The sequence below is a fragment of the Amborella trichopoda genome, chromosome 1 (genome assembly GCF_054954075.1).
Source record: "Amborella trichopoda isolate Santa Cruz 75 chromosome 1, AtrichopodaSantaCruz75HAP2 v2.0, whole genome shotgun sequence".
Lineage (NCBI taxonomy): Eukaryota > Viridiplantae > Streptophyta > Magnoliopsida > Amborellales > Amborellaceae > Amborella > Amborella trichopoda.
Genome location: NC_142336.1, coordinates 20,590,465 through 20,617,945, shown reverse-complemented (window position 1 = coordinate 20,617,945; position 27,481 = coordinate 20,590,465). Strand labels below are relative to the sequence as shown.

Below are 27,481 nucleotides of genomic sequence, written 5' to 3'. Positions count from 1 at the left end.
GGCAAATCATTAGTTACTATTTCAATAAAATTCTTAGAGTGGTTATGGCTGTAGGAAATCTAGTTATACAGCCCATAAGGACAAACAACTGCTCGCATAGCTGGGCTATGAAAGATATGATCCATATTTCAAAGTAACCAATAGTACTCAAAATCAGAAATTCATTATGGAATTGGTAGCCTTAATTAGCATTTTCTATTAGGATTGTTTAGGAAAAATTGACGGAACAGACATCCCAGTGTGGGTTAAGAGTCACATACATAGACAATTTCGCAATATGAAGGGTGTTATATCCCAGAATGTGATTGCTGTGGTGGGCTTCAATATGCGATTCTTGTATATACTTGCTAGATGGGAAGGATCTGCATTCGACTACATGGTCTTATACGATGCTTTATAAAGGGAGACGGTTGGTTAACGATGCCTGAATGTAACTTTCAAAAAAGAAAGCAATGTCTGAAGTAGCTCAAGTTTATGACCCTTTTGTACAATAAGATAGTGAGTAGTAAAGCAATTGATCATGTTACAGCTTGGTGTAGGAAAATATTATCTTTTGGATGGAGGCTATCACACTATGCGGAGTTTCATTGCTCCATATAAGTTAGTTTGCTACCAAATGAGTGATTATAAGGCAGGCAATAGGGCACCAAAGAACGCCAAAGAATTATTTAATAAAGCCCACGCATCATTGAGGAACACTGTTGAGCAAAATTTTGGGTTGTGGAAAGCGTGCTTTCTAATTCTTAATTTCAATATCCATTAAGCACAAAGGTCGAAATAATAACAGCAACAATTGTTTTGTGGAACTTTATTAGGATGATGCGAGGAGCGGATGGTGTGCACGAGTTGGAATTTATAGAAAGAATTTTAGAGAACATAGCCAATGGGGTAGATGACAGTCATCTAGTAGCAACTCAAAGTAATGAGGACCATGTCGAAGGAGTACAACTGTGAGATGAAATTGCATCTCAATAGTGGGACAACCATGTCAATGGTTCCCCCAAAAAACAAAACAGAAGCAAAGAAAATTGTCTCCTTGTCTTTGTAGCATCAAGAGAACCATATATTGGTGATTTGTATTTGACTCTAATGTATTGAATCTACTTCTCTGTAAAGTCTAAACAAATCCAACTCGATGCTTATCACCTGAACTTACAAATCCAATTAAAACTAACAAATATATTTCCTATATAAGGAGCTTGGATAGAAGAGGTCTTTTGGGTATAATTAAATAAGAAATAAAAATAATAGTACAAAGTGATAATGAAACTGCTATAAAATGGTCGGCTACTTATTGTATTTTATTACATTTTGGGGGCTCTATCCGGTTCTTCTTTTTTGATCTATTGTGGATGACCTAATACATTCTCATGCAATAAACTAATATTGCCCCTCATTATAAATTCTTCCATGTATGGATTAAACTGGTTTGTTACCAAGTCTCCAGGTTTTGATAAATTCCAGGTGTACCAAACTCAGGTTTCCAGGCTTCCTCTAAATTCTAGACAGGTTATCAAACACAAATGTTTTTTAGTACAAGGAGCTAGACCATCCAGCTTCACAGGGAGAAGGAACTTCCACGCTCTAGATAACAGCATGCTTCCAGCTGTCAAATAGGCCCCTAAAGTCTTAAATGTCCAAGTAATAGACTCAACATGTGAAATTTTTTTTGGACATTTTGGAGCCACCTTGATGTCCTCGTTTTAGATTGAAATTGCAGCTGATTGCTAGCTTTTCAGCAGTACTTTTGGTTCATTTAATTGAGTTTTGACTGTGCAATTAAGTAGGGAATTCATGCACACTGTGTGTGATGATAATCACAGAAGCTTGACCCTATTTGATCAATAACATCTGCTGTCCCTGTAGACATCAGGAATGTGTTAAATCTGATTATTGGATATGGTCAAAATAGGCTCAGTTCAGCACTAGGTGCCATCGATTCAGCACAACATGATTGCATTACTCTATTATCATATATAAATATCAACAAGAGATCAATAATCTAGATATAAGATAAGAATTAGCTGCAAGAGACCAACAAAACATTTGAAGTCATATATAATTTGTAGATATATCATGTATAATATTCCATCCAGAGGCTATTGAAAGTTCTCATGGTGCATAATAAAGCTACATATATAAATAACCTAAATGAAAAACTTCCATGAAAAAGAGCAGGGAAAAAAAAAAAAATTCATTTCCTAGATATATAAAAAATGGCAAAATAAATAGTGCACTGGCTAAATCCCCTCTAGGCTGAGCTCTGTTCTCAATAATTTGTAGGCAACCATGCCAATCATTTGAGGACTCAAGATTTTTCCCATTAGGAGAAAGTTAAGCATGAGGAATGCGATACTAATAGTATAATCCTTGAAATAGTTAGCCGAAGTTTATATACCGCAACACCCCTAGTCAGAAGTCTAATAACTGGCATGTGACTAAAAACTAAGTACTTGCAAGTACAACCATATCCCCAAGTTATTCCTATTTCTTGGTTTTATCACCTTCAGACCCCTCATGAGTTGACATTGTGCGCTTGAAATCCTTCCCAAACTGCTTACACAATCAACTTGTGACTTTCCTGGAAAAACCTTGCATGTTTTGGTCACAAAATTGAACTAAAAAAACAAAAAAATTCATTTTCAGATTGTTAAAATTTAATCCCCTCAGTACAAAAAAAATTTGGTTGCGTCCCCCATCCTCCTCTTCCAACCAAAAGGAAATAGCCCTTCCCTCGACCTTTTTTGGCCTTTCTTAATGAAAATAGCACTGCTTGTGGCTATTTTCCTAACCACGAGCAAGGCTCTTGATGCAGACGCATAGCTTCGGCATATGTGGGGCCTGTACGGCCTACCCACGCGGTTGCATCAGGTAAACCCACCCAAGCGCCTGGCTGCATGACTTTGACGCAGCACATAATGCTTTATGTGGTTGCATTTGATAATGATGTCTTCATTGTTGCCCCCCGAGAACATGCCGCAAAGATATCTCACATGAGTTAGCCAAGCACATGATCTCAAAAACTACGCCTTCTTTTTACGACTTGACAGATTTTCTCAGTAACATTGTAAAGTTGATATTCCTTTGGTGTGATTCGGTGTGGAAGCAATTTCAAGTCCTTACAGGTACCAAATCCTTATGATATTGGAAGTTGCATTATTAGTTTGAGCCCTATAGGAGTTCCTATTTTAATCAATAAAAATTAAGAAAGACGTAAGGTTTAGAGAGAGGGTCTCATGTGGGTATCCTTTTGGGTTCTCTCTTTCTAAAAGATGTTTTATGGAAGAGAAAACACGCTTGTGAAAGAGAAACAAAAATCGTGAGTTCTCTGTAGCCTTTGGGTGGATATTCTAGATAAAACAAATGAAAACACGCTTGTGAAAGAGAAACAAAAATCCCGAGAACTCTTTAGACTTTGGGTTGATATTCTAGAGAAAGACTTTGTTTTAGGGTTTGTGAGAGAGTTTCAAAACTCTTGTATTCACCATGCTTGCATGCTGTTTTTTAATTAGCAAAAAAGAAAGTCTGCTACCATGTGGGTATAGACAATTGAAAGAACTATATAAATCTTTGTGCTTGCTCTTTAATTTTTGCACACTTTTCTTTCCCCTTTTGTTTTTATCCACAAATTGGTTTTTATCCTCTAAATTTAGTATCAGAGCTCTAGGGTTTGATATTCTTGTTGGGCAAGGGGTTTGTGGTAGGTTGCAGATCTTTGAAGATGCATGCGATGTTAGTGAAAGATGGTTGCAAAGTTCCCCTGACAGACAAAGATAAGAGACAAAAAAGGATGGGAGAAGGGGTTTTTGATGAGAATGATTAGTTGGTCATGGTAAATATTCTTTTGGCCTTGGATCTTTTTTAATCAATGTTGCCTTGAAAACATCAACAATGGATTTATAAGATAGGCTAAAAAATACTTATGAAGTCGAACCTCTTCTAACAAAAAATTTCTCTTTGTTCGCAATTTTATAATCTCTAGGTAACTGATGATGCTTCATTGGAAGGACACTTGAATGAGTTCAATGACCTAGATGGCATTGGATGTGAAAATTGACAAAAAATACACGACAACCATATTACTTTGTTCTATGTCGGAACCATGAGATGGGTTGGTCATGAATTTCAATATTGCACAGTAGATTTTACTTTGTAGTGTATATATACTTTTTACTGAAGATTCTAGGTGAAAGTTTATCATGAATCCTTTGAGATTGTGTTTGTAGCTTGGGCATATCAATCAGAGAATTGCAGGATGGAATCAATCAAGATCCAAGTCGAAAGGGTGTAGATTAGAGTGTGGAAAAATAAGCTATGTGAAGGAAGATTGTAAGGCACAACAAGGTAACTAGAAGCCCCTAAATCTAGTTTCAATGAGAAGCGCAGGTCAAGTGAGTCTTAAGGAAATATGGTGAAAGAAATTGAGTTTTTTTGAAATTGGTAAAGTTTTGTTTACGGATGGGGAGGAAATTCTACAATATTGATTATTTGATTATGGTGCATTCTTTTTCATTATTCCACGTACGGAAAACAAGGCAGTTAGGCGCAAGACTAGGCGACCTGGCATAACACCCTAGCAGGTGGCCAGGCGCACGACCGGTCATGCTCAACAGGAAACAAGGCAGTTAGGCACTAGACAAGGCAACTTAGCATAACGTCGTGGCAGGTGGCCAGGCCCATGACCCGTCATGCTCAGAGGGAAACTAGGTACTTAGAGGCAAGACCAGACGACCTAGCATAACGCTCTGGCAGGTGGTCAGGCGCACGACTTGTCATGCCCAGCAGTTAGGTGCAAGACCAGGTATACAACCTGTCATAATGCCCCTGCATATAACCGATCAAGGCACGGGGCCAACTGTCAGCTGCCCACGACCCAGTCTAGATAGGTGCATGTGCACCATGTGTCTTAGATTTTCATTTGTAGAGTGTTATATAAACCCCAGGCCCATATCCTAGAAGAGGGAATCTATGACATTATATGTAAAAGCAAACGTAAAGATTTGAATAAAGAAAGGGGTGGAGGCCCTTGACAAAAACGTGAGTGTGTTGGTGTATGTGCTTGTGAGTGTTCCTAGACCTTAAACCGGTGTGGTGTTAAGGCTGGTCTAGTCTTAGTCAAGCAAGGACATAGGCTAGACACTGCACGAGGTAAACAAAAAAAAACTAACCCCTTCCCGTGACACTTTTTTTGTCTGCCTCTTGCGGTGTCTAGCCTATGTCTTTACTTGACTAAGGCTAGACCAGCCTTCACACCTCATCGGTTTAAGGTCTTGGGACACTCACAAGCACATACACCAACATGCGTTTTTGGTCAAGGGCCTCAGCACCTTTTTTTATTCAAAGCTTTACACTTGCTTTTACAATATACTGCTACTGATGCCCCCTTCAAGGGTCTGGGCCTGGGGTTTATATAGCCTTGTTCTACAAATTCAAATCCAGGATACATGGTGTACATGCACCTACCTAGACTGGGTCATGGGTAGCTGACTGGCAGCCAACTGCCCCATGCCTTGAGCGATAACATGCAAGGGCGTTACAACGGGTCTTGCGTTTAACTGCTGGGCATGACGGGTCGTGCTCCTGGCCACCTGCCAGGTCACCTGGTCTTGCGCCTGACTACCTAGTTTCTCCGCTGGGCATGACGGTCATACGCCTAGCCACCTGCCTAGTCTTGCGTGTGACTGCTTTGTTTCCTGCTAAGCGTGACGGGTCATGCGCCTGGCCACCTGCCAGGGCATTATGTCAAGGCATGATGCTAGGTAGCTTGGTCTTGCTCCTAACTGCCTTGTTTTTCGTTGAGCATGACGAGTCATGCGCCTGGTTACCTATCAGGGCGTTATGCCAGTTGTTGGGTCCCGCGCCTGATTGCATTGTTTCTCGCTGAACATGATGGGTCGTGTGTCTGGTCACCTTCTAGGACGTTGTGCTAGGTTGTTAGTCTCCAAGGTGGGTTTGAGCTCAAGCCGAGTGCCTGCCATCTCTGCTGCACCCCCTCGCTACATTGCACACTCTCCACAGGTGCCCGTGCACCTCGAGGGAGCCTTGTCCATGACTCAAGACTTCCATACTTCCCTCAAGTATGGGAGTGGTGTTAGTTTCCTCGGTCCTGAGGTGCGACCGCTCCAAGGGTTGAACTTAGCCTCCGGCAGCCCTCAGGTGCCTGGAGCCTTCAAGACATAGCCTCTGGCCAACACAGGGGGCAAGCTCCGTCCAAGACAGGCTGGCTGAGGCACTTGAGGAGGTTTGCTAGTCTCCCCCTTAGCCAAAATCCAAGCAGCCATACGGGGTCCCAATATGCCTCCCGCCACCTCAGTTCCTGACCTCCCTTTCAAGGGCCTACCCAAGAACTCTTAAACTAGGCCTTCGTACTCTATGCTGCAAGGGTCACACATTCTCTTGGCTCTCTACGTTGGGCAACTCCGACCTCATCTGCTAACCCTCCTTGGTTGTGCTCTAAGCCCAGAGAATTAAGGGTTTTCCATCTCGACTAGCCTAGCGCATTAAGCCTAGTTTGAGTCTCGGCAAATATCATTTTCCTATCTTGGTCCAATTGGATCATATTCTCATTGAGTTTATGTTCCACTATATGAATATATTGATTACATGCTCTCAAAAGGCCTTTAATAGCCACAAATACCCAACACGCCTTAATTTGATTGTTTAGGGCCTCACCCTTATATAAACTTTTTCCTTTTATTAAAACATGTAGAAAGAAGTACTGGATTTATATTTTGATTTTCTTCTAAAATTGAGTTTCATTTATTTTGTGCTGTTAACCATTATTTGGGTCCTTCTATGAAATAAGTCTTTACATGATGGCTTAGGGAATAAACTGTGACCTTGCTAGGTTTCTTGCCCCACATCTGCCTTGTTCCAGAGGTGGACTACAATATATACTCGAAGACATGATGGTGCCATTAAGATCATCAGTCAAATAGATGATCTCCTCTTTTGATCATGAGATTGAATGCTTTCAAAGGCCAACTTTGGCTGGCATATCATTCCAGCATTCATCTCATGAGTTCAATAAGATCATCAGTCAAATAGATGATCTCCTCTTTTGAATATGAGATTGAATGCTTTCAAAGGCCAACTTTGGCTGGCATATCATTCCAGCATTCATCTCATGAGTTCAATCGCTCAAATGACTTTCAGAAGAGTGTTCAGGGAGATTTAGATCTTGTTTGCGAACGGATTCTGGCCAGGATGTAATTCTGAGAATTTCAATATGCAGAGTACCAATTGCTAAGTTTGGCATTGAATTAGGTTCGACCTGATTCCAAGTTGCCCAAATTAAGTGCACTTCTTACAGAAGTCCAAAAATGCTATCTGCTTTTAGGGTATTCAGATCTGTTGCCACATTGTGGTAAAAATGAGGGCCATCCAAAGGGCCCCTTCTAAAGACATTTATTCTGATACCTCTCCTCATGGGAATGGGTGGTTGGGTTGGAATCTTTTTTTTTGTTTTTCTTTTTGTACCCTCTTGATCAATTTTGCCTTCCAATTCAGTTCCTTTTATCTTCTTCCTTTTGACATGTTGTTGCCACTCTACCTTTGAATCTATATCTAATACAATCCGCAGGCAGTCAAGTCTGTGGGTTCACAAGGTGCTACTGTTCCAAGACAAGGCATTAATAAATTTGCATTGGGTTGTTGGCTCATGGTCCAGGACCAAGGCTCTACTTTATGATTGAGTGGCCTATGCTTATTGGTTCTCATCGGCCCGAAGGACGTAGCAGTCATGTAGCAGTCATGATAGTCGCATACTCTTTTTATTGAAAGGTCACAGGAATACCCTTGAATTTCCAGGTAATTATACATAAAGTTTTCTGAGTGAAAATAATGCCAGTGCTTTATACTTATTTACATGCATATCCTGGATCAACTATGTACATCTGATGATGGCCTAGACCTAATATATTATAACAAATTGCAAAATAGGATTATTTTATAAAACAATTGACTGAAAGAGAGTAAAAACAAAGAGGAAGAAAAAATCAAGTGCATGCTCCAAAGAAAAGAGAAGGAAACTGAAAAGAAATGATTGTAAAGAAGAACTTATATAAAAAGAACGATTGTAAAGAAGAAAAGGAAATGAAAATAAATTTAAAGATGAAACTGAACTATAAGTGTTTCCATTTTCTCCATTGATTAACCAAACTGACATTTCTATTGTATTATCATCTTAACAGTAAATCTCAGTGCTTACTTGCCTCCCTCCCGAACCCCTCTCTCCCAAAATAAAAATAAAAAATAAAAAACTGTTGTTCATTTCCTGTTCATAATGACTTATTTTCTGTGATCAAAGCCTGTAAGAATTTGCACCGTGTATGAATTGTAATGGTTTACATGATCACCAAAATAGCTTTGATGGAAGGCCACTATTTTTTCTGTTGCACTATGCAGACTGTGCAGTCACAGCAAAGGGCAGAAAGAGATGTGGCTATGGCAAGGCTGGAACAAAGTCGCATGGTTCTGGCCATGAGGCTGGCTGATCATCGGGGCAAGAAATATGGAGTGATTGAGGAAGCCCTAGCTTTTGTTGGTGATGTGGAAGCAGTGGAGCGCTCTGTTGCACCCGAGAATCTATATGAAATGCCACCATTACAAAGTGGAGAACATTTTCAAGATGAAGAGAAGAGCTCTAGTGCCCTCTCGAAGATGCTTAATGTTGCCAAAAACTCCGTGAAGTTGGATAGGGTTGTTGGGTTTTTTGGAAATGTTGCACTTATAGTCATAGGAATGCACGTGCTATTGCAGCTTCGCCCTGTTGCCTTTAGAACTGGGACCACTTCTAGAAGTTCACAGTTAGATGAGGATTCCGGTTTTGCAAGGGGGATCAGGGATCTGCGTGAGGTGGATGATTCTTTTGAGATGAAAGGTGGGAGCAAACGAAATGACCTTTCAAAAGATGGCCGGGTTAAAGGTTTGGACGTGTTGTTGGCAAGGGGCTGATAGTTCGGTTTATAAGCTGGGCATATTTGTGGCAGCCTGTACTTATGAAATCCATTTGTTGATATTTGATAACCATTCCTTTTTTCTCTTTGGAATCTTGTATTAGAACATCTAATGATGAGCAATTTTCCAATGCCAGATGCACAGATGCTTCACAAATCAGTGACATGCAAAGATGAAAAATTTGGAAATCAAGGGTATGATTAGGACTGGAGAGGCTTACCCTGTCACTATGATAAGTCTCACTAGGCCTGCATGCTGTTTGCCCAAATATAGAAACACGAAGTGCTGAGTTCTGCGTTATTCTGCTTCTGGTTTAAACCCCACAACCAAGAAACTATAGAATTTGTCAGCATCAATTGATTTTTCCCCTGGTGTTCTCGAATGGAGTGTAATTTGTCACTTGCATGTTAAAAGTGTTGAAGGAAAGTTGGTAATGGAGTGATTTTATACGTTATTCTTTAAAAAAATTATAAGCAGTTATAAATTCTGTTATATATGATATTTTCCAAAGATAGGCCATTAAGCTGTTCTTTTTAAAAAATAATTTTGCTGTTTTGTCTTCCTATTGTTATTATTCTGTCCAAATAGCCCATGCCATCATACCAACTAATATGGATTTTTATAGCATTGATGTGACATGGCAGCATTGTATATGGATGCAAGTCTGTTTTTCAATTATGGCGCACCTTATTCTATTTAAAGAAGTTTAAAAGTGATATTTTAGGTGAAAGTAAGTATATTTTTAGTAAAATTTTAAGAAAAAAAATGAAGAAATTTTTTTTCTAAGTGCTAAGATGAGTATGTCAGGAGGGTTGGCAAGTGCAAAAAAACCTTAAAACACGTGCCCATGTTACTTAGACCCATTGAAATAGATCGAGTTTCGTAACCATAAATATTAAGGTAAAGGTGGGTGTTGTTGGCTGCATTAGATGGCTCAGTATGCCCTCAGATCTATACTAATCCATTCAATATTATGGGTGGGCAAACCAAGAATTACGATTCTGTATGGGCCGTTATTTGGATCGCAGAACTTGCAATGAGTGATCGACTAACGTAGTGTGGGAGGAATCCATCACCCTTTAAATAAAGAATTTTTTTTTAGTGCATCATAGGATGCATGAATCCCCGAGTTTCCTACTGATTGAGGATTTGAAATAGATCCCAAATGTCTACAAATCCATTTTTGTGTCCTAATCCATGAATTTAGGGTTCCAAAAACAGAGCAGATCTTGTGACTCTTGAAGAATTGCCATGAAAGGTCAAAAAAAAACAATTAAATAGAAGGTTAAATTAAACTTCAAAATAGAAGGTTTGTGTTTTTTTTTTTTTATTAGTCTTCTATTTAATATCGTGGTTGCGGAGACAATAAACATGTAGAATTTTGGATCCTTCAGTTGGAATGTATTGTGGCTAATTGACTTCTAATTGAGTTAGTCTATAGCCTGAGTCATGTCCAAACCCCTTACTCCTAAGCATGTGGCACTACTATTGAGGGTTTGTTGAGAGTCATCCCTTGTTGATGTCAGACAGATGCCTAGAGACATTGTTTTTAATATAAGAAAGCTATATGGTCTCCTGTGTACGAAGGAAGGGCCTCATGAGAATGAGAGACAAATCCTCGACAAAATTTCCTCACAACATGTACATATGGCAATCACATTTTTTTTTAGAATCAACCCTATATAGAAGAGGGACACATTTGAGCATCCCCTTTCCACTGCGTGTCCATTTTAACTTGTTTAGAAGCGGGGAACTTGTAATTTATTTAGTAGGACTGTGGTTCTACTGTTTATTGGCTAACTATGATAGGTCAATTAAGAGTCATTGTACTTGACTGTAGGTCATAGGTCCCGTTGGTTAGTTTGAGAAGGCAGTAGTAGATCGTGGTTCTTGACATGGGTGGAGTGCCTTTTTTTTTTCCTATTTTTTTGACCTATTAGATTCCTAACCACTTCTAAATTGTGTTTCTATGTGTTTTGGATTTATATGAAACTCAAAAAATATTGTTTTCAACTAAAAATACATTAATGTGATCTTTAAGATTTTTTAGAATTTTAAAACGATTTTTTAATGTGTAAAAACCCTAAAATAGTATCTCGGAAATTTTAATATTACAGGGGTGTTTTTGAAATTTCAAATTTTTTTGGTAGGATCGACATAAAGGCTAAGGACCCAGGCCCCACACATGTGGGCACCACATAGGGGCATCATGTGAAGTCCACCAAGCCCACGCGTGCCATTAATTGGCATGCCAACTTCTATGTGTACTTGTTTTTTTCAAAAAAAAAAAGACAAGATTTTTTTAGTTATAAAATATTATTTTATTAGAAATATTTTTTAGTTAGTCTTTTGTTAAAATGATTTTAGTGATTTTCTTAATAACTAGAATATTTGACCAAATCATAATTGTATTCGAAGTTCTAATTATCTCTTTGTGAGAGAATATGATTCCTAGTTTATCTTGAATTGTTTAAGATAATATTTGACTAGTTAAAGTTATAGATGGATTAAAAGTGGATACATGTAAAATTTCAATGGTTAAGGCTTCTGAATATTCTTTCTAAATCATGATGGTTGATCTCAAAGATAGTAAGCTCAAATTATTTTTTTCTCTCACCACACAAATCACCTAAATAATTTTGGATCAAATTGAACTCCTAATTTGGTTGGGACACCCTCACGCCCCAAGTTCACTAACATTTCTGATGTGCGACAGACTATTCTTATACTATATATATATATATATATATATATATATATATATAACAAATTCAAATTCCTATTTACCAAAATAGTTTTTTATTTTTTATTTTTTTTATTTTTATATTTTTTTTTGTTTTTTTAATCTATGGAAAGTCTACTCACAACAAATATTATACATGAAGAGTAGGTGTATATATTTCTTGATGAAACAAAAATTACAATGGGGAATTCGATCCAACGTTACAAGGGAAAGTCAATTATGACTACAAATTTCTTCAAAGATGGTCTTGCTGCATTCAAACTTATGAAATTAGAATTACCCTGAAAAGAATTTACTATAGTTTGATGAGTTTGGCTACTCGGTAAGTGATCATCATAGTCCTCAAAAATAATCATGGTTGGAAGATATCAACACATTCAAAAAAGGAGGTCTATTAAAAACAATAAGAGGAAGAGCACTTATATAGAACAATTTCACTTCTAGGAATACACAATTAAGTATAATCTAAAAGATTGAAATGCATAAAAACAATTTAATAGAAATGCATAACTCAAAGGATTTCACAAAATACCCTATTGGCGTCCCAAATAGGTCACCTATATACCCCACCAACGTCCTAGATGGGTCCACATGTTCTTCCCTTCATTCTACACATTTGATCTCTCTCTCTCTCTCTCTCTCTCTCTCTAAGTTTCTTCCTTATTCACCCAAAAAAAGTTTCTCTCTCTAAAATAGGCATGCCACCAGCTTAGGTTTCTAGGGTGGCACACCTAGTAAAAGAGGGAGAAAAAGAGGTATGTCCAACCCTAGGCTTAGGGTTTTGTGCCTTTTGTGACATGCCCTAGTTTTTTTTAGGGTTTAAAAATTCTATAAAGGTATCCTAGAGGAGCTTCCCAATTCAGATTTGGGAATTCAGTAGGATCCACAATTTAAATATGACATTGATTAGGTGATTGGGTGTTGGGTATGCTAAGCTCTAGAAATGTAAGTCTGGGTAAAAGCCAGTAAGTCATCCCTCATTTAGTTTTATTTGTTATTGTTTTTGTATTATTTTTGCCACCAAAAGTCTCAATATTGTATTCAATTGAATAAAGTTTATTTTGGCGGTAAGTTTATAAAGATCCTAGATTGTAGTAGGCTAAATTTACCGTATTTGTGGCACCTATAAGTAGAAATTCTAGCAATTAATAAAAATGCATAAATTTTTTTGAATTTATAATTTGGAATTCTACATAGTCACCTTTCATTCATATTAGAGCTAGTCTTCTTACTACCTTACTGTAGGGATTCTTTTATTTTTTTTTTAGTCAAGAACACGGCGGCAAAGACCTTTATGGTTGAACTTCTTAAAACCAAGAAGTTTCATGGGACGAACTATATTAGTTGGAAGAGAAAGTTAAACTATGTCCACTATGAAGGACTTAGTCAGATCCTCGCAGATTCTCCTTCACCGGTCCCAAGAGACAATGCTTATGAAAGATAATTCACTAGGATGCTTATGCTTAGTGGAGTGTAAAAACACCTTGACTAAGTATCTCCTTTTGATAGCTATGGATGATGCTCATGTACTGAAACATTGAACATTGCAAAGGAGATTCTAAGAGTTTCGAGGACAATGCTACCCCTTCTCTCACCGGAAAGACATTTGCAATGAAGCAATATTTATATTTGAAGATGAAGGAAGGAAGAAGTCCTAGCAACTCAACAATTCAAAGAACTAGTCCAAGAACTTGAAGCGGCACAAATAACGTTTGAAGAAAGTATGCAAGTATGTCACTTGCTCAATAGTTGCCCACTTCATAGGAAGCCTTTACCTCAACCCTTATTGCACAGGAGAGCACCGTGTAGCTGGATGCAATTATCACAAAGCTCAAAGCTTAAGAAGATTGAAGAATGGTGTGTGATCCTTCAGGTATTGGAGACTCTTGAATCTGGTAAATCTCCAACCCAACTCTGGCTCATTTAAGTAAAAGAAGAGCAAAGGGAAAAATACAAATAAGAGAGATGAGAATCAAAATGGGAAAATTGAGCTTAGAAATAGAACTTAAAGAACTCATAACTGCAACAAGTATAGGCACATAGCTAAGTATTGCAAGGCACCAAAGAATTCGAATTTCAGAGGGGGTAGGGAGCATGCTTTTCTTATTGTTGAGACCATGCTAACAGATCCTAAAGAGGGATCCTGGTATTTTGACTCAGTGTCTACTGCCCATGTATCTCACACCAAGGATAGTTTCAAAATTTTTAAACCGGTTATTCAAGGTACCATCATATCTTTATGAGTGGCAATGAGAAGACTAAAAATACATAGTATTGGTGATTATGTCCTTCAATTGGATAATGAAAAAAACATGGTCCTAAAGTAAACTGTTTATGCTCTTGACATGACGAAGAGTTTAGTTTCGGTCTCAAAGTTGACTAAGGCTAGATACTCCACCATCTTCTCTGATAATAAGGTGGAAGCCAAATTAAGCAAGGAATTAGTCATGAGCGATCTTCTTATAGACAATTTCTTTACAGTTGCAATAAAGAAGTCTATTTGGTATGTCTCGTTTTTTGATGATTGTGATATTGTATACATATGGCACATGAACTGGGGCACGTAAATTATAAAAGAATGGAGAGATTAAAGAGAGAGGAACTTCTAAAGGACCTTAAAGGATATTTAATAAAAATGTGTGAATTATGCATTCAAGGAAAGCTAGCTAAAAAATCATTTACAAAAATAGAGCTACCGGTATTTTAGATGTTGTCTATAGTGATATTTGTGGTCTTATGATTGTGGTGGCTTAGGGCCTCAAGAGGTACTTTATCAATTTTATAGATCTCTACTCTTGTTTTGGCCATGTTTACCTGATGAGTGAAAAAGTAGAAGCCTGGATTGTCTTGTAGAGTACAAAGCCGAGGTAAAGACCCAACAAACCAAAAAAATCAAGATCCACAGAACTAATAAGGGCGGTGAGTATTCCTCGCAATTGTTTAAGGAGAGTTTTGTACTAAGCAAGTTATCATACGCCAATATACTACACCATACACTCCTCAATAGAACAATGTAGCTGAGAGTCAGAGCATGACCCTGATAGGAATGGTAAGGCGTATGATGGGACATACTGAGCTCTCCCTAGATTTCTTCGGGGGTGCAGTTTTAACAGCGGGTTTTATTCTTAATCAGACTCCCTTAAAAGTAGTCTCACTAATTGCTTATGAGAACTTCACTGGCCATGCTCCGTCTCTTGACCATTTTAAAGTGTAGAGTGTTCTACCCATGCTTAATACCCCACTAAAACAAGAAAAAACTAGATCATAAAATCGTTAAGTCTATCTTCATAGGATACCTACATCATTGTAAAGGATATTGGTTCTATAACCTAGATACAGGGGTTGTCCTAGAAATTAGAGATGCCCATTTCCTTGAGGGTCATGCCACTTGAATGCCAACATAATTTTATGAAATTATGAGTGACACGAGCATGTCTGCGGATCTTGAACAACCTCGCCGTAGGAGAAGTAACCTCATTAGAAAGAAACTTGAATACTTCACTTTCTTAGGAGAGTTCTATGAGCGAATTGAAGAGGAATCTTTACATGAATCTTATTCCTACGAAGAAGCCATAACTTGTTCAAAAAAAATAGTGGGACGAAGCCATAATCAATGAACTTAACTCAATTAAACAAAACCATGTCTGGGACTTAATCACCTTACCTCATAATAGAAAACCCATAGGCTTTACCTGGATCTATAGAAAACTCTAAATGTGGAAGGGAAGTTAGAAAAGTATAAAGGTAGATTAGTTGCAAAGGGGTTTACTCATAAAGAAGGGATTTGACTATGATGATTTTCTCATGTAGCTATGATCCCATCTATTAGGATCCTTATAGCTATAGTAGCTCATTTTGACTTCAAGCTCCATAGATAGATGTAGAGATGGAATTTCTAAATATGGAATTAGAAGAAGAAATTTACATGAACATCTTGGGGGTTTCATAAAAAAGTGAAAAGACGATCTAGTGTGTAAACTACGAAGATCCCTTTATAGCTTAAAACAAACTTCTAAGCAGTGATACAAAAAGTTTCAAGAGACATTGTCAAGAGCTGGCTTTGTGCCTAATCAGGAAGATTATTATGTATATGTCAAAGTCAATGGGAATGATGTTGTGTTTGTCTTTCTATGTGTCGATGACCTGCTAATGGCAAGTAGTTTAATGATTCTTGTTTTGAAAACAAAAGTTTTTCTGTCACAAGACTTATGAAAGACCTTAGAGAGGCTTCGTTTGTTCTGGGATTCAAGACAACAAGAAACATAAGAGAGAACTATACAGCTATCGCAAGAGACATACTGCAAGAAAATATTGAAAAGATTTGAAATAGGAAATTGTAAGGCCATACTGACTCTCGTAGATAAGAAGACAAAGTTAAGCCTAGCCATGTATCCCACAAGATCAAAAGAAAAAGAGGCCATGCAGAGAATTCATATAGAAATCCAGTTGAGTCGCTGATGTGTGCTATGGGGTTAAATTAAACCATGCTCTTCTCCATTTTGACCCCACTCTAATCTTAATGTTGAATTTGGACACTCTTCTCCATTTTGATCCCACTCTAATCTTAATGTTGAATTTGGTATGTCCAGGAGCGAAATTGCAAATAAATGATTGAATTCTAACTAATAAAATCCAAGTTTGAGTATACGTACTTGAGAATATGGGATGGGATACTTTTGTTGGTTTATTATTACAAATTGTTTTTACCCTTTGGCAGATTATTCCTATTATGTAATTCATTTTTATTTTTCTTTTGTTTACAAACTTTCACAAACTTTTTGAATGTTTTTGAGTTTCCATCTAATATTTCAATAATAAAATTATGGGGAAGACCCTTTTGGGTAAAGGGGTTTGAGGCCATCACCGCCCGTTAGCATTTGAGGCCATCACCACCTGCAAACCCTCGCCGTCAAGTACTATCCAACCACCGCCTGCAAATCCTTACTACCAGCCACCGTCCAACCACTGCAAGCAATCAACGTCCCTTGCAGCCGCCTTCAAGCCATCGCTCTAGTTTGTGCCCTTAGCCCTCAAGAAGAGAGAGACCTTCGGCTTCCTGCATCAAATTCCGGTGGCCCGCAATGACCTCCGACGACCTGCAACAATCTTCTGGCGACTAGCAACTACCTCTGGCGACCAACAATGTTTTTATATCATTATCTTTTCTCTTTTTTTCTAGTAGATTCTTTGCCTCCCAACTTCTTTTTCCTTGGTCCTCTGTTTCTAGGCTCAGATCCGAGCTTTCGCCATAAGATCTGAGTCTTTTATCCTACATCTTGTCTACTTTGTTCCTTTTCATTTTCTTCTTATTGTTCTCTCCTTTTCTTTCTTAATATTTTTATTTTCTTGACCCATTTTTTTGCATATCTTTTAGGAGTTCCCTTCCTTTCGGTTTTCAAGGAGAGACAGAGAGAAAGATTGTTCTTTAGTGTTGGGTGCGGATGGGGACCCTCTCCCCCACCCTCACCCCCACCCCCACCCCTGCTCCGCTCCTCCTTTTCTCATTCGTCTTTTCTCTCCATCCTTTCTATCTCCATCTTCTCACTTTTGCCATCCTTTTCATTCCTATTCTTGTCATGGCATCTTCTTTCATCTTTACCTCTCCCTCTTTTGCATATCTCATCTACCCCAATAAGGTTAACGCTAAAGATGGAGTGACCCTTGGGATTCGACATCCTATCATTATTTTTTCTAGGTCTTCTGGTTAGGAAGATATTTGTATGGGGTTAACGTCTAAGATGAGGCTTATTCATTGAGAGCCCTGTCGCGAAGGATGGGTCCTTAGGGTTTCTTTTGAGGACTGGAAGATTAATGTATGATGCTACAATAGGTTAACACCTAAGATGAGGCTTTTCACTGGGATCCCTGTCATGGAGGTTGGAGTTCCGTTGTGGCTCTAATTTTCTTATTTTGTGGCCAAGTACAATTTTTGAGAAGATGACTTTGATTTTCTCACCTCTTCTTTGTTCCTCTTGGTCCTCTCATGTCCTTACTCCAGCCCTTTTCTCCTTTGGCCTCCTTTCTCGCTCTTTTTCCTCTTGGCCATTTTTTGTCCTTTTGTTGGTCGCGGTTACAGCACTGGCACCCTAGGTAGGTTGTTGGTTGCCCAAACCCCAACTACGCGGAGATCGTTGATAAGGAGGTTGTCACAACCCTGCCCTCGACCCCCAAAACGTACTTGACAGAGGATGGCCTGGTGCGAGTCCATGATCTCGATGTAGTATATGCCAGTCAGGTCGGAGTGACTCAATGCCTTGATAATGCGGTAAACATAGCAAATCATGGAAAAGAACTAAAACAATATCTCAACTGGCAGATGAACATAGAAAATCCCATACACCAAAAATCACTATATAAAATTCTTCCAAAATATTATACTTCAATTCGGGGCATCTAGGCCCAATATTACACATATCCACAAAGAATAAAAACCCAAGGCCAAGCAGCCCAGATACAAACAAGATCTAAGCACCTTCTTTTAGAAATCTAGCTTCAACTTCCCGTCGCAAAACACGAACTCCAGGCCCTAAACCTACCGCTATCAATCTACAAGGAGAGGAGAAATAATGAAATGAGTTATACAACCCAGTCAGTAGGTCTAATCGCTATACATTGATAATAAGTCTATTCATGTATAATAAACAGTTCATGCATTTATACAAGGGTGCAACACAGTAGACAAGTACATTGGAAATCAAATCAGTGCATCAATTGTAGACATTATATCCAGAAAGAAGATAGTATTCAATCATTGCTATTATAGGGATTCACATTCACTATTCAATCGTTACCCACTCACTCCTTAGCTCGCCTACTCCCACAGTAGAGGCCCTATCCATCGGGCTAAGTCAATCCCATTGCTTAGGACCTCTACCATCTCACAAGAGGGAGGGTAATAGTGGGGAAATCTACTTCGTAATATCGTCATACTCACGCACACCGCCACGAACGCGCATTGGGGTTCGATAGGCACTTACCTTGCAAAGCGTCAGTCACTAGTCTCCTTTCATGAATCTCGAGGGATACGACCCTCCCATTTCACTGTTGCCTAACTGCATCTTATCATTCAGCTAGTTAGGGGATAGCCGACATCTCTTTTTCTCAGTATAACAATCTTCACTACCGATGGGTGCCCCATCGCCTAGCGAGCAGTATCATTATCCAATGGCCAGTACCACAACATTATCACAGAATAGTGCCCACTACCAATGGGTGTCCTATTGTGTAGTAGTCATCATTATGGTCTCATGTCATGCTCAAGCACTCCAGTCATTGATGCTCACTCAGTGCATTGTGACAGATAAGTCAATTTATCATTACGCAAGAATGGAGTCATACCCAAAATCATTCAGTAGTCACGTAACATCATAACATTTAACACAAGGTATCTACTACATGAGTATTCACATGGTATTTATGCTTAAATATCATCGATAACAACTCGGCATTTATCATGTAACATTCATTACAGAGTCATCGTATTACCATTACACTTATCACTTTTTCACTTATGTGCAATTACATGGCACCACCCACACAACCCTATGTTATTTGCATGAATATTTTCATATAATACTCATGCCTATTACTTATCAATATAGCATTATTTCAATGTCTTAATGAGAAATTCAGCGAAGGGTAACAGGAGACGAGCGTAACCATGGATCTGTGACGTACAACAGTGACGTACCACACTTCTCGGGGGCGTAACTCTAAATTTACAAGAAATCTCAAAATTATCAAAACATGCAACTTCAAGCTTATTCACTGATCTTTCAAATGGTGGCAGTTTGAAGACGTTCGGCACCGTTTGATAGGTCAAAAGTGCGGCACAAAAAGAGTCAGTTGCTGGAATTAACCGTGACTGTGGGCAATGACATGCCCCAACATTTTGGGGCATATATTTTGATCCATACAAAATTTTAACATAATAAAGGAAGCCAACTTAAAATAAACATGCATATCTTTAATTCAAGACCGCTTTGGACACATTTGGGTACCATTTGATCACCGAAAAGAACAAGGCAAAGACCCTCACAGTTGCTGGAAAATCCCTCATCCTACGTTTTAACATGCTATCCATTTGATACACCATTTCATTAACCAAAGATAAAACTTAACACAAGCCTTACTCATGTCAAGCAAATTAAGTAAGCTTACAAGGAAACTACTATATAAATTTATCAATTTCATTACTCAATGCTCAATCATTCATTCAAGTCCTTTTTATTCATTTGTTTTTATACACCTCATTCTATCATCTTGCTCTTCATAGCAACTTGAGTTTAGGCCTTATGAAGTGAAGTGATGCACGTTGCTAAACCCACTTACTTGATCCCTCACGATGCCTTCAATCTCCTCCAACGGCTTTCTCTGTCTTCCTCTACCTCCGCCCGTTGGTTGTCTTCAAGGGGCAGCAGTAAGCTCCTTGGGGAGAGAGGGAGAGAGAGAGTATAAGGTAGAATGAGGAAAAATGTGTTGCCAAAAGGAGGGGGAAGGCTTAAGTACCCACGGTTGGTGGGATTCACTGTGGCTGACGGGTAGGTGAAAGTAACTATGGCTGACGCAATCACACACGGCTCTGACACGTATGACGACCATACGTTTGACCAAGGCACTGCTGACGCTGCCCTCAATTCACGCACGACATTGCTCTCATTTCACAGACGACTCTGGGTCGCAGCTAGCGATGGTTCACAGACGGCGCTACGCTCACTACGATGCCCCAATTTCACTCACGGTGATCTCTTTCGTACACGGAGTTACCCTTCCTTTCTCACTTCACAGCCAATGCTGGGTCTTGAATTCACAAACGGCAATGGGTCTCTTTTACACAGCCGGCGCTGCGTCATCTTACACAGCCGGCGATAGTTCCCACGCACGTGGCGTTACCGCTAACGCATGCGGTGATGCGCAGACGGCGTTGCACCCCCTTACATGCGCGGGGATGCGTCTTCTTTCTCTCTCCTCTGCTTCTTTACCACATACTGTGCTAAGCTCTTATACACGTACGGTGATGCTCCAAACGGCGCTAGGCCTCTACCTCACCCTCCATCGCCGTGCGTGTCACTGGGCTAGGAGAAAATTGTGGTCCTTACAGAGGTGCTCTCTAGCGGCTACTTGTTGGATGTTGGAGCTTGGAAGTATTGTTTTGAGAAGATGAGGCTTGTGTGAGTTTTTTTGTTTGGATTGGTTGGTGCTTAGGTAGTTTTGGTGTAGGATTAATGAGGTTTTGGGGATTGTTGTGCTCTAGGTTTGGTCAGTCTTAGATCTAGGGAATGCTCCTCCCTATTTCTTCGTCTTGTATTTTTGTATTTAGGAGCTTTGCTTCACTATCTAATGAATATTACTCTTACCGTTTCAATAAAAAAGATTATGGGGAAGAACTTCGTGCATGTTAAGATAACTAGTACCCAATGTTAACCTACCATGGCCTAAATGCTTTTTTTTCTACATACTTTCATGATTACCAAATACTCTTTCGAAAGGGCATCGCTAAAGCTTAGGAATCAATTAAGAGCAGTGTGTGCCTACAATTCTTTTCTCATAGAGGGATAATACATGCTTCTCAGATGAGATGTACGTTGTTCTACTCGCATATGCTATGTTAACTTGTCTTTACTCAAGTTCTTGCTACAAAGCTTTTCAACACGTGTTTACTGTTTACATATCTATTGTCGACATATTCAAGTTCTTGCAAGACTCGTTCTCCGTCATAATTGTCCGAGCATTATCCCTGCTATTTGCAGTTGGCTACACGAATCTAGTTCTGCTACTCTGCTCTATCAATGATCATATCTTCAGTCAGATTGAAAGTCATCATATATCTTATCATTATTTTCATTCAAGTTCTTTTGGGCCTTGCTTTTGGCCTTTAAGAGCCTTCCACTTGAATCAAATCTCCCTTCTAAATGGGTTTGTTCAAGGTAGCCGTTGCATATGGCCAGATCACCTATATCTATTTTCCCTCATCTTATCGCCTATTGGAGTTACCCTAAGTTCCCTCAAATGAATTATATCCTTTCTTATCATATCACTCATCTATCATAACATCCTCATCTCAGCTACACTCATTTTTTCTTGCCCAATGTTCCATACCATGAAGCATGGATGGTATGACAACCCCTCTTATATAACTTATCCTTGAGCTTCATTAGTATGCGAGGATCACATGAAACTATGGAAGCACATCTCCACTCAGTGCACCCAGCTCTAATTTAATGTATGACACTCATGTCTTCTACTTGAAAAGAAACCAATTTCTTCCCCTGTGATAGGATCCATGATCCACTAATATCTTCCCAAACTAACCCGATGAAACCCATGACCCATAGTCAAGTGCGGTGACTCATGATTGGCTCATCAAAGTTAGCCAATAAATAGTAGAACCACAGTCCTAGTATATGGATTACAAGTTCTCCGCCAAAGAGCAAGTCAAAATGCGCACACAATATGAAGTGGGCTCTCTCAATGCACATGCAACATGTACCTCTATATAGGGTTTCTTTCCAAAACAATGTGGTTGCCCTAAGTAATGTTGTGTGAAAGTTCTGTTGAGAATTTGACCATCTCTCATAGGCCCTTTCTTCGTACACAGGAGACTATGCAAATCCTTTGGCCTACAAACAACATAGTTGGGCATCTCTCCAATCTTAACAAGAGATGATCCTTAATAAACTCTCAACAGTAATGCCACATGCCCAGGTCTAAAGTTCTTTGACATAACCCTAGCCATAGACTGCACAATCTTAGGTCAGTCAGCCACAGTACACTATCGCTTAAGTACACAATTTACTATAAATAATTTATTTAAATGCTATCTAGGCCTTTAAATGTCATAAACCCTAGCATCTCCCACTTGGCCTTTAAAGGCCATACAACTGTCCTCTCTCTCTCTCTCTCTCTCTCTCTCTCTCTCATGCCCATCCCTTGTGTATGCTCGCTAAACACATTTGCCATTAATCCTTTTGTCAAAAGATCAGCTAACATAGCCTTTGTTGGAAGAAAAAAGATCTCAATCTCTCGCACTTGGATCTCGTTGCGAATGTGGTAGTAATCTATCTTTATATTGCACGACTTCTTGCACAAGACCAACAATTCTCTTTAAATATCGAAGAACTCTCTTTATTACCTTTTAGTGTTCCATGACTAGATTACTCTAGAACCTGCTGATCATGCTCATAGCAAATGCCACGTGCAGTCTTATCCCCTTCTACACATGCAAGAATTGGTAAGCTAAACATCAACTCCCCACCTTGTAACCCCTCACCCATCACCCATATAATATACAAAAATATTTTAAAAAAATTTAAAATAACCAAACGGCCCCTAAAAATAGCAGGGTCGTTTGGTTATTTTGAATTTGATATAATATTTGTTTTATGTTTTCTTTTATGCGGCCCATTATGTAGAACATATATACAAAATTTTATCTTGTATCAAATAGTAACATGTATTCTCAATCATCTTATTAAGATCTCAAAAAATGATTATCTCTTTTAGGTCAAGATCACGCCCTCTGTTGGGGGCACTCTAAAATTTCGCACTCCCATCAAATCAGCTGATTTTAAGTGTGACAATTTGGATCTCTAAAATGACATTCAAATCTGCTCAATATGTTGCCTGCAAATATGGAGTAGAATTGTTGTACATTTGGGGCATTTGTAGGGCAGCCCAAAGGTTCCAACTCTTTTTTTTTATTTTGCATTAATCTGTTTTCTGGGGTGTGAAAATATTCTAAAAAATTTACCGGTCTCTGCGCTAACGAAAGTGGTTTTTCAGGTGGGCGAGCACCAATATGGTGAATCTGCTGCTATCGTTTCATTAATGAATGAAGCTTACAGAGTAGAAAGAACAAAGCGTAACCAATGATTATATATCTTATAGTTCGTAAATGTAGCTTCTCTAGAATAGTGAGATGCAATTTTTGTAGTTCGAGTTTTTTTTTTTGCACTGATCTCAAATAAATAACATTGTCTTTTATATTTTTTATTTACATTTTATTTTTGGGGTTGGTTTGTACAACTACTGAAGTAAGGCACGCCTCCAAATTGTACCAAAAGTTATTGTTCTAGTGTTGAACTTTTGATGGCCTAAGAATTTGTATCTTCCTTAATCATAAATTTAAATATTTAAAAATAATGCAGATTTGGTGGACATATAAGCTTTCTATGCTTCACCTACAACATAAAACTTATATACTTCTGCTTATCCAAGCGTCCATTCTAAATGGAGGGCTAAGATTGCCCCAATCACAATGTTATGTTTCTACACTATTTTATTTTATTTTATTTTTTTATAAACTATTTTAACACCAAATTTTGTATGTCCGGTCCTCTATTAAACTCGCACTAGCAAAAAATATAAAAGAAATATTTCTACTAAAATATAATGACTAAAATACCCCTTAAAAATTTCAGGGGTATTTTGGTCATTATATTTTATCAAAAAATTATTTTTATTATTTTTTATAGGTTCGCCCTAATGAGAAGATGGCACATACCAAATTTTATATTTATAAAAATTTATAAAAAAACCTAAAAATAAAATACTTTGAAATGTCGGATCTAAGATCAAACGATGAGTGGCTCTCTTGATCAAAATTGGACGGCGGGATGGTAGGAGAAGCATAGATCTTCTATGATTTAGGGGAAGTATAGAAACCTTTCCCTCATATAAATGCTTGAAAATCATGAAAATAGACAATTACGATAATACATTGCAAAATGCAATATTTTCTGAACTTGAAATTTTTTTTATTTTTATTTTCATGAATCATACATCTTGAGGTCAAAATGATCAATTAGAGGGTTTTACAAAGTCCGAACAATATTTTCTGCGGGTTTTCTAATTGCACCTTCTACATTTTCTGCGGGTTTTCTAATTGCACCTTCTACATTATAAAGTTGACACCTTACCTAAATTATTTGCTTTATTTTAGGTTCCTCATTCATCATTATCATCATAATCTTTTCTCAATTAATTGGGATTGGCTATATGAATCTTGATGTGTTATTCTTCTCTATTAAAAGTCATACTCTCAGTGAGGCTATAAATCCTCATAATTTTTTCCATTTGTATATATTTTATATATAAATATCTAATTTATTTATACTAAATAAAATAAAAAAAATTTTCCCTCAAATCCGCCGAAACACCGAATCGCTTTATTTTTCTCACCAAATCGAAAAAGACTCCGAAACGAATCAAATAACATTGAGCCACTCACTCACAAATAGCCGAAGCCCCCATATTACCCGTGGGGCTCAAAACTGTTTGACAGACCTTGATCCCTTTCACTAGAAATTGAAGGCAACTCAAACAACGTTACTTCCGGGGCTTCGGGTGCTGCTTCCGACCCAGGGTCCCTTATCCACATCTTCAACAAAATCTCTCAGGTTATCCGAGGACTCACGATCATTTGGAGATCTTTTGAACCAGAAAAAAAATTCATCGCCAAGGTGGGTGCTACAAACACCACTGGCTGAGTTCAGTTTTTTTGCAAGGACCCCACCCCTTCCCATATTTCTGCTTTTGCATTATACGAGAAGCCATTTTTTGTTGTATATAGCCCCTGAAATGCTCAGGTGGCCTACTCTTGTATTCTTACACCCCCATTCAATACACTTGTTAACATCTTCCAAAAAAAAAAAAAAAAACTAATTTGTTAACTCTCTACGCACAGTTTGGGTATATATATCTTGGATCCAAAAGCCAGCGATCCACAAAAATATATATAGTAGGACAATTCACATCCATGTAACCTGCTGTTAAGGCAACTGCAGAACAGTAACGACAGAGACGAGTTAAAAGTGCAATTGAATTGCCCAAATATGCCTCAGTAAGCTCAGGCTCAAAATTTTTTGGTACACATCAGATTACTTCCCGGTGAGGCGAACTACTGAACAAGAATATGAATGGTATTTCGCTATTTCTGTCAATCATATATCAAAAACTGTCACTCATGAACACAATACTAAATGTGTGCCCAGGTTGAAAATCGTTTAACTAGTTCCTCTGGCAACCTTTGAATTCAAATCCATTTCCTTTGCAGCCTTGGGGTGTGTTTGTGGCTGTCCCTCACCAGCTAGTGTGAACTTCTTCACATTCTGCAAAAAAATGGAAGGAAATAAGAATGGGGTGAAAGAGAGGGGAGGGGAGGAGAGAGATCCTAACTATGAGCCAGTCAAAAAACAAGGCCACGCAAATTTTTTAGTCTCAACAACCGAGCAAATTATCTTGAATAACCACGTGTTTTCACTTACATACTTGCATTATATTTTGGTTAGCAAAAAAAGACTCAAAATAATAATGCATCATCCAAGAGTTCGGGAGGGTGCGGTCATATGCTTATATATACTTATTACTAATACACAGTATTAGCTTTCCTGCTATATATCAGGATAAAAAACCCATGAATTTCAAAATTACTAACAAACATGCATAAAAAACCCACAGCCCCAAGGTCACACCACACATAAACATGACAAACTGATCCTCTTCATTCATGTTTTTAACCTGCTAGGACTCTAGAGCTTTCTATTTCGTTTTAAGAGATTGTTTAATGATGACTATTTCTAGAGGAAGAGAAAGAAGAACCATTCCAGTTCCATCAAAAGAAGAAATTGTATTTGTTGAAGCATGTGGATCATCTCCAAAGTTGATTAAATTAGATTGAGTTTTAAAACTTAATTTCTTTTTAGCGCCAGGAAAGTGTTTTTCTTTTAATGATGGGTCCATCCTTGAGATATTTTGAGAATGGCCATTTGCATTTGCTGATCCACTCATTGAACACAATGGCTTTCCTTCCAAACATCACATGAGAACTGCAGAATTTTGGTAGTGGTGCTGTAGCGATTTATGGTTTTACTCATAATTGTTGTGATATCCCAACATAGGTGATGGTCCCACTCCATTTCTAGTTCCCTCGTTTCAGGAAAGGGATCTTCAAAGGATTTCAATTTTTAAGTTTAGTGATCTCAATTCTCCCAATCCCAACCTTAAAGACCAAGGTAATGACCAAAATGATGATTTTCAAGCCAGCTAGCAATGCAACTATATTTTTAACATAGTTACATTTTTCGCCAGCTATAAATAAAGAGATCCGTACTTTAAAGAGTGTATATAGTCCTTTAATTTTTAAGGTTAGGAGCAAGATCCCCGAAACGTTGGAATTGAGATTGCAAACGCTCGGAGAGATCCTTAACTTTCAGGATGTCATAACATCTTTTACTTAGCAGGGGAAAAAAAAGATGATCTCATTGCTTTCCAGAGCTTGATTCCAAACCATCATCAAGCAAGTCTATGAGGACCCTTCTTTTTCTGATGAGTCTAACATGACCTTTCTGAGTTACATAACCAAGGAAATGGCTCTGGCTTTTTAGTTTACTGCAGTACGTAAATTGAGAACGTAGAATTTGCTTTTAGAGCTTGCTTTCTATATAGATGGTCAAGGTAACATGGGGAGCAATACGGCAAGGAAAACTCAAGGAGAATTGGGCCCAGGTTAGCTTTCAAACTTCATAATTCATATTTCCTACATAACTAGTTCGTGTGATTGTACTTACTGTTTCCAATTGATTAAGCGACATACTGGGAATTATCTGACTCATAGTCCCTATCTCAAAAAAAATGCATTCAGGATCCTAATCCAAACCAGTTCCATTATAGGGTGCGAGAGATTGAATTACATTCTAGTGGATCCATGCTCCAAGCGTTGTAAAATGAATGTACTGATGTACATGTAAAATCCTTTTTCTGATCATTAATAAAACGTGTAGG

At 38.3% G+C, this 27,481-nt stretch overlaps 1 protein-coding gene across 4 annotated transcripts in view; it reads left to right on the top strand.

The window, feature by feature from the left end:
- Nucleotides 1–23,587, top strand: part of PDV1 (plastid division1) — a 54,112-nt gene extending 30,525 nt beyond the window's left edge. The window contains exons 2-4 of one of the 4 annotated variants that reach the window (XM_088853330.1): nucleotides 4,227–4,344; nucleotides 7,670–7,809; nucleotides 8,407–9,114. In XM_088853330.1, the coding sequence (XP_088709456.1) occupies nucleotides 4,227–4,344; nucleotides 7,670–7,779 (228 nt within the window). In that variant the 3' untranslated portion in view covers nucleotides 7,780–7,809; nucleotides 8,407–9,114. Of the gene's footprint in view, nucleotides 1–4,226; nucleotides 4,345–7,582; nucleotides 7,810–8,406; nucleotides 9,115–23,482 lie in introns of those variants that run through there. The other 3 variants (XM_088853341.1, XM_088853351.1, XM_006839132.4) reach the window with 3 other exon arrangements.
- Nucleotides 23,588–27,481: the final 3,894 nt, after the last annotated feature.